The 7,843-nt window shown below is 49.2% G+C and overlaps 1 protein-coding gene and 1 pseudogene across 3 annotated transcripts in view; both read right to left on the bottom strand.

Annotated features, from left to right (window-relative positions):
• The window catches only part of CANX (calnexin), a 36,153-nt gene extending 32,286 nt beyond the window's left edge, over positions 1 to 3,867 (bottom strand). The window contains exon 1 of one of the 3 annotated variants that reach the window (XM_011955957.1): positions 3,201 to 3,867. In XM_011955957.1, the coding sequence (XP_011811347.1) occupies positions 3,201 to 3,431 (231 nt within the window). In that variant the 5' untranslated portion in view covers positions 3,432 to 3,867. Of the gene's footprint in view, positions 1 to 2,698; positions 2,896 to 3,200 lie in introns of those variants that run through there. The other 2 variants (XM_011955958.1, XM_011955959.1) reach the window with 2 other exon arrangements.
• A 3,451-nt stretch (positions 3,868 to 7,318) lies between these two features.
• Positions 7,319 to 7,843, bottom strand: part of LOC105521689 — a 971-nt pseudogene continuing 446 nt past the window's right edge.

The raw sequence follows: 7,843 nt of genomic DNA, 5'->3' as shown, positions 1-7,843 counted from the left end.
ATTAGTTCTCACAAAAGGTACCCCAGAGAGCGCACTCCAGCATGGGTGACAGAGGGAGACTCAGTCTCAAAAAAAAAAAAAAAAAAAGTGCATCTGTTGCAGTAACAAAGAATTCAACCAGGACTTTCCTGACAAGTTTTACCATAAGCTATAAAGGTTATAACTGTGTTTAGGTACTTTTATTATTTCCTAGGAGTTATTATGAACTATGTATTCTATTTGCACTTTTTTTTCTTTCTTTCTGAGATGGAGTCTCACTCTGTCACCCAGGCTGGAGTGCAATGGCACCATCTCCGCTCACTGCAACCTCCGCGCCTTTCAGGTTCAGTGATTCTCCTGTCTCAGCCTCCCGAGTAGCTAGAGGTTAATTTTTTTCCTGTATTTTTAGTAGAGACAAGGTTTCACCATGTTGGCGAGGCTGGTCACCAAATCCTGGCCTCAAGTAATCTGCCCACCTTAGCCTCCCAAAGTGCTCAAACTACAGGCGTGAGAGCCACCGTGCCCAGCCAATTCATTACACTTTTTAAAGTAGTTCCATGTTCACCGTTTTATCTGCCCCTCCCAATTGCCCCCTAAAGGTGAAAAACCCAGGAGACTTCTTATTCCTAAAGTTACGGAAACGAAAGTGGGACAAAAGCTACCAGCGGTGGCTCACGCCTGTAATCCCAGCACTCTGGGAGGCTGAAGCGGGTGGTTCATGAGGTCAGGAGATCGAGACCATCCTAGCTAACACGGTGAAACTCCGTCTCCACTGAAAAATACAAAAAAATTAGCCGGGTGTGGTGGTGGGCACCTGTAGTCCCAGCTACTCAGGAGGCTGAGGCAGGAGAATGGCGTGAACCCGGGAGGCGGAGCTTGCAGTGAGCCGAGATCGCGCCACTGCACTCCAGCGCCACTGCACTCCAGCCTGGGTGACAGAGCGAGACTCCGCATCAAAAAAAAAAAAAAAAAGCTACCACACTGGGCCCACAATTCAAGTTTAATGAGCCTGCAATTCATGCTCACCAACTGCCACTTCATCCCCTTAAGCTGTCTTCCAGGGCAAAGAGAACTCTAACTACAAGGATGCAATAGTGTGATTGCCAAAACGGCAGCAACGACTTTTGTCAAAACATTTACCCCTTGTGGCCCTGAGAAGATAATGCGCTAAATGAACTGTGGAGTCAAGATAGTAAAGTGTGGGGGAATGCTGACACCCACTTGCAGACAAGCCAGAAAATTTCTGTTGTGCAACACTGACCCCACACACAGTTCACTCGAGCATTCTCATGACCCAGTTACCTGGCTTGTTTGTGCACCCTGGTTGATGCAAAGAACTCCCACATAGTCCTTTACCTCTGCTCTAAGTATAATTATACCAAATGTACAACAGTTGATTAACATGGCAGTTGATTCTATTCATGACCCTCAAACAATATTGGGAAAAGACTGAGATACAGAATGATTTTAAAGATCAATAAAATTCTTCCCCCTTAAAAAAAATCTAATTAAAAACTTAAGCAAAATCTTCCATTTCCTAAATCAGAGGTAAAAAGACTTAACTATAGTTCATCTTGTCCTCTCAATCTTTTAATATTAAGCTCAGTTTAACTTCCCTCAACCAGCAATCACTTGTGTCATACCTAACAGTTAATACACAATGCCCAGTTTCTTCCATCACCATAACTGTGACTTCAGGTCCTGGGAAACAGGACTGAACCAGTTCACTAGGATGGCAGTGTATTGGTCCAAAGGCATCAGATTATAATAATGTATTGCAGTAATTATAGGGCAGTTACTAAATGTCGGACTTCCCTTATTGTATACATATCTGAATTTAATCCTCACAAATCCATCAGGTATTATCATATCCATTACTTGACAAGAACGGGGGCACAAAGGTAAGAAAACTGCCGAAGTTCACAGAGCAACAAATGACCAATGAAAGACTTGAGCCAGGGCCTTAACGTTAACCACTGCACTGCCTATCCCTGAACTATAATCCCAGAACCATCATTAAAGTAATCGCATGACCTTGGGCCAGTCATTTCACACCTCTAGGCCTCCACTGTAAAAACAGATGCATCAGATGAGTTTTCGGGTGCTTTCCTGCTTTTAACGCCCTGTCCATCTCCAGCTGGATGACTCCCCTCCAGAATAGGTGCTGTAACTGTTAAGTTTCTCAACCACTGCGTGTTCTCCTTCTACTACATTCCCCTTTCTCTTCACGGAGCTAGGGTCCAGTCTTCTCTTTGGATTTTCAAATATTAAACTGTAACGCTAATCCTAAACATTCCCTCTCGGTCTAATACCATCCTTCCCTACTACTAGGGGTACACAGCAGGCCCGATTCCACTCTACACTTTTACCCAGTTACTCCAGCCCACCTCGCGGCTGCCCAGGCAGCAGGCAGAAGCCTAAGAAATCCCTAGAAGCAAAACCATAGGAATAAGTCAGCTTTCCCAGAGGTCAAAGAAGGCTGTAGGGCCACCTGCCACGCCTCCCGACCCCGGCGGCGCGGCCTGGGCCCGCTCCCCAACCAAAGAGGCCCGAATTCGGGCCTCCCCGCTCACGGCGGGCGCGTCGGACAGGGCCTGGGCCCTCAAGAGCCAGCCCGACCCCTTAGTCCCCGGCCACGCCCGACCCCTCAGCCGCAGAGGCGCTCCCAGCCCCCGGGGTCCTCACAGGCCCGAGGACGCACTCAGGTCTCCCGTCTCACCTCTAGCCTCCCGGGGACCGCGGGGGTGCCCGTGCCCCTTCCCGCCCGCACACCTGGCCCCGCGCCGCAGTAAAGACAGAGGCGGAGGCGGCCCGACCGTCACGTGCCGCAGAACCAAAAGGCCTCGGACACCGCTGCCGCGCGAGCGAGCCCCACCGCACTAAGCCCGGCCCTGCGCCCGCCCCTGGCCCCTGAGTAGCCACAGCCGGCGCCAAGTCCCGCCCTCCCGCGCAAGCCCCGACATCCGGCTGGCCGGCGTGGACATCGCTCTACGCACCGTCCCATACGCCCCCTACGGCTATTCTTCGTGGAGTGTGAAGATTGGTCGGGAGTGAGGCAGGAAGTGGCTGTTGGTTGGGCGGGAGGTGAGGGGGCGGGCCACGCTGGACCGAGACCGCCGGGCGCGCGCGTCCCGGGGCGGGGCTGGCTTAACAGGCGTTCCCGCGCTCGGATGCCGTGGTGCCTTCGGGGGCGTTCCAACCCAACCCCCAGTGGCCCTCACCCGTCTGGTGGCTGGAGCCGAGACTTGGGACGCATCGCGCGCCCTTAGCTGACGGGGCAAACGGCAGCAGGCAGAAAGGGTAGGAGTCCGACGATCAGCCATCAAGGAGGGCCGGTTGCAGCGAACGCGGGCCCCTATGGGCGTGAGCAGAACCCAGCGCGGGCGCCTGGCCGACCAGGCGTGCACCGCTCCGCGCTGTGTGAGCCGGCGCCGCAGTTCCTGCAGAGTCATGGCTGGGCCCGGGAGCCTGCGCAGCCTCGTCGCCCAGTATAACACACAGTCCAGAGTAATATAATCCGAGGTTATCTGAACTTTCAATTTATGTTTCCTGAAGTGAGATTAGGTGTCAGGGCAGAGGATGAGCCCTGAGATACAGGGATGACAGGATGAGAGCAAGCATGGTGCCGTGGCAAGATTCCAGATAGGCCACCATTTTAGTAACCCACTCTTAGCACGTCTTCAGTTTTCAGTATGCTGAGAACCTCACAAAATGGAAGTGGCCCCGGGTTTTTCTAGACCTTTAGAGATCTTGATCTCTTGTCCTCTGTTTGGACACCCAAAGACTTGAAAACTTGGGTGGAAAACACTAGAATCAGCGGATGTATCACTGATCTCAAAGCCTTCTTGCCACCTGGAAGGGTTTGGTGTTTGTATGAGTTAGTATCATCCAACCCTCAGCTCCCCAATGTTTTGTTTTTATTGTTACTTTTATTTTTTTGAGACGAAGTCTTGCTCTGTCGCTCAGGCTGGAGTCATGGTGCGATCTTAGCTCACTGCAACCTCCACCTCCTGGGTTCAAGCGATTCTCCCTCAGCCTCCCGAGTCGCTGGGATTACAGGCGTCCGCCAACACGCCCGTCTAATTTTTGTATTTTTAGTAGAGACAGGTTTCACCATGTTGGCCAGGCTGACCTCAGGTGATTAACCTGTTTCGGCCTCCCAAAGTGCTGGGATTACAGGCATGAGCCACGGCGCCCTGCCGTCAGCCCCAAAATTTGTGTAGAATTTTGGTTTCCTGTCTACCTGGGGAAGCAGCTATTCAAAGTAGAATAAAATTCTGGATGGTACATGATCCAAATAATGAGCTTAAAATGTAGTTACAGGAACATTTGTGAGCAAAAGAGCTACTCCTGCAAAGGTAAGTGCCAAAAGACTGTGGTACTATGGAGAATTCAGTGGGATTCTGAGGGGGAGGAACTGCTTCCATCCAGAATGGACCAGCAAAGAGGTTAGAATTGGCTGGGTGCGGTGCAGATTACTCTCCCGGTAATCTGAGCACTTTGGGAAGCTGATGCAGGAGGATCATTTGAGCCCAGGAGTTCAAGACTAGCCTGGGCAACACAGTGAGACCCCTGTCTCTACAAAAATAAAAATAAAAAAATTAGCTTAGCATGGCCGGGCACCGTGGCTCACACCTGTAATCCCAGCACTTTGGGAGGCCGAGGCGGGGGCAGATCACGAGGTCAGGAGATCGAGACCATCCTGGCTAACCCGGTGAAACCCCGTTTCTACTAAAAAAAATACAAAAAACTAGCGGGGCGAGGTGGCAGGCGCCTGTAGTCCCAGCTATTCGGGAGGCTGAGGCAGGAGAATGGCGTGAACCCGGGAGGCAGAGCTTGCAGTGAGCTGAGATCGCGCCACTGCACTCCAGCCTGGGTGACAGAGCAAGACTCCATCTAAAAAAAAAAAAAAATTAGCCTGGCATGGTGCACACCTGTAGACCCAGATAACTAGGAAGACTGAGGCAGGAGTATCCTTGACTCCTTCCTGGTTGAGGAGGCTGCAGTGAGCCAAGATCGGACCACTGCACTCCATCCAGCCTGGGCAACAGAGTGAGAACCCGTCTCTAAATAAATAAATAATAAAAACAAATAGATGTTTTACATGGGCACCATTTGTGTGGTCCAAAGCAATTACAATAGTAACATCAACCTGGATTACCATAACAGATATAATAATAATGAAAACATATTATACAAATTCCCAAAATGTGACACAGAGACCAGAGGTGAGCATGTGCTGTTGGAAAAGTGGTGCTTATAGACTTGCTTGATGCAGGGTTGCCACATTCGATTTGTAAAAAAACACAGTATCTGTGAAAAGCAATAAAGGGAAGTGCAGTAACAAGAGCTTTACAGCCTGTTTACATTCTGACATGGAGCAACAGTCAAGATTTAGTGTTATGTGAAAAAGCACAGAGAAAGGTGTGTTTCCTTTCACACTGAAAAGGGAGATGTGTTCTCATACATGTAAGCTTGGCCAAATAAGCTTACTAGAAGGATACACAAGAAACTGCTAGGAGAGGTTAATGCTGGAGAGGGGACCTGAAACTCTAGAAGCAGAAATACTTTCTTGGCCAGGCACAGTGGCTTACGCCTGTAATGCCAGCACTTTGGGAGGCGGGCGGATCACCTGAGGTCAGGAGCTCAAGACCAGTATGGCCAACATGGTGAAACCCTGTCTCTAATACAAAAATTAGCTGGGCATACTGATGCACACCTATAGTCCCAGCTACTTGGGAGGCTGAGGCAGGAGAATCGTTTGAACCTGGGAGGCGGAGGTTGCAGTGAGCCAAGATTATGCCACTGCACTCCAGTTTGGGTGACAGAGCCAGACTGTCTCAAAAAAAAAAAAAAATGATACTTTCTTTAAACATGCATATGATTTTTTCAACAAAGAATCAGGCCAGGTGAGGTAGGTCATGCCTGTAATCCAGCACTTTGGGAGGCCAAGGTGGGTGGGTCACTTGAACCCAGGATTCAAGACCAGCCTGGGCAACATGACGAGACCCCATCTCTACAAAATATACAAAAATTAGCTGGGCATAGTGGCTTGAGCCTGTAGTCCCAGCTACTCGGGAGGCTGATGGTGATTGTCTAAGACCAAGAGGTTGAGGCTGCAGTGAGCCAAGATCAGGTCAGTGTACCAGAGTGACACCTTGTCTAAAAAAATAAAAATAGGTCAGGTGTGGTGGCTCACGCTTGTAGTCACAGCACTTTGGGAGGCCAAGGCGGGTAGATCACCTGAGGTCGGGAGTTGGAGATCAGCCTGACCAACATGGAGAAGCCCCATCTCTACTAAAAATACAAAATTAGCCAGGCATGCTGGTGCATGCCTGTAATCACAGCTACTTGGGAGGCTGAGGCAGGAGAATCGCTTGAACCTGGGAAGCAGAGGTTGCAGTGAGCCGAGATCGCGCCATTGCACTCCAGCATGGGCAACAAGAGTGAAACTCCGTCTCAAAAAATAAATAAATAAATAAATAAAAATTAGGACGGGTGCAGTGGTTCCTGCCTGTAATCCCAGCACTTTGGGAGGCCAAGGTGGGTGGGTCACTTGAACCCAGGATTCAAGACCAGCCTGGGCAACATGACGAGACCCCATCTCTACAAAATATACAAAAATTAGCTGGGCATAGTGGCTTGAGCCTGTAGTCCCAGCTACTCGGGAGGCTGATGGTGATTGTCTAAGACCAAGAGGTTGAGGCTGCAGTGAGCCAAGATCAGGTCAGTGTACCAGAGTGACACCTTGTCTAAAAAAATAAAAATAGGTCAGGTGTGGTGGCTCACGCTTGTAGTCACAGCACTTTGGGAGGCCAAGGTGGGTGGATCATGAGGTCAAGAGATCGAGACCATCCTGGTTAACACAGTGAAACCCCATCTCTACTAAAAAAAAAAAAAAATACAAGAAAAAAAAAAATTAGCCAGGCATGGTGGCAGGCGCCTGGAGTCCCAGCTGCTGGGAAGGATGAGGCAGGAGAATGGCGTGAACCTGGGAGGCGGAGCTTGCAGTGAGCTGAGATCGCGCCACCGCACTCCAGCCTGGGAGACAGAGCGAGATTCTGTCTCAAAAAAATGAATAAACTAAATAAATAAAAATTTTAAAAAAAGAAAAAGAAATTTTAGCTTTAGCTTCTGTGTTTTTTTCAAAATAGGCAGTATATTTAAAACAGTAAACAAAATTGTTGATCGATTTGTCCTTTGTATCCAGCTTCTTCTCATAGCTTAACTTGTCTCTCTACCCTTCCCGCAAAGCCATCCTCATCCTTGCTCATGCCTACCTTTTGCTTGAAGGAGAAAGTAGGCACACAGAGAGAGGGCACACTCACATTTTTATCCATTACTTTCTTTTTTTTTTTGACACATAAACAGTTTGTTTATTCATCCTCCTCTGCTCCTCCTCATCTCCCCGTTCCTCTTCCTCTTCCACCTTCTTCCAGGCAACTGTAGCAGGACCCGCTGTGCCATCAAACTTTCCTTTCGACTTATAGTCAGCAACATCCTTCTCATACTTCTCCTTCAGCTTTACCGCCTTAGTGATGTAAGGCTGCTTTTCACTGTCATTTAAGTTCTTCCACATCTCACCCAGCTTTTTGACCACGTCTCCAATAGAGATGTCGGGGTTTGTGGATTTCATCTTGGGGCGGAATTCCGAAGAAAACAGGAAGAATCCAGACGGTGGCCTTTTGGGGGCATTAGGATCCTTCTTCTTGCCTCCCTTAGCTGGTCTATAACCCTTCATTTCCTGATGACAGCGCATTTTATCCGCCTTTGCCATTTCATCAAACTTCGACTTCTCTCTCCTGGACATCGTCTTTCTACCTCTCAGAGCACTTCTTGGAAAATTCTGCAAAATTGACGGTTT

Source organism: Colobus angolensis, unplaced genomic scaffold, assembly GCF_000951035.1.
Source record: "Colobus angolensis palliatus isolate OR3802 unplaced genomic scaffold, Cang.pa_1.0 Scaffold404, whole genome shotgun sequence".
Taxonomy (NCBI): Eukaryota; Metazoa; Chordata; class Mammalia; order Primates; family Cercopithecidae; genus Colobus; species Colobus angolensis.
This window is presented reverse-complemented; position numbering and strand designations above follow the sequence as displayed.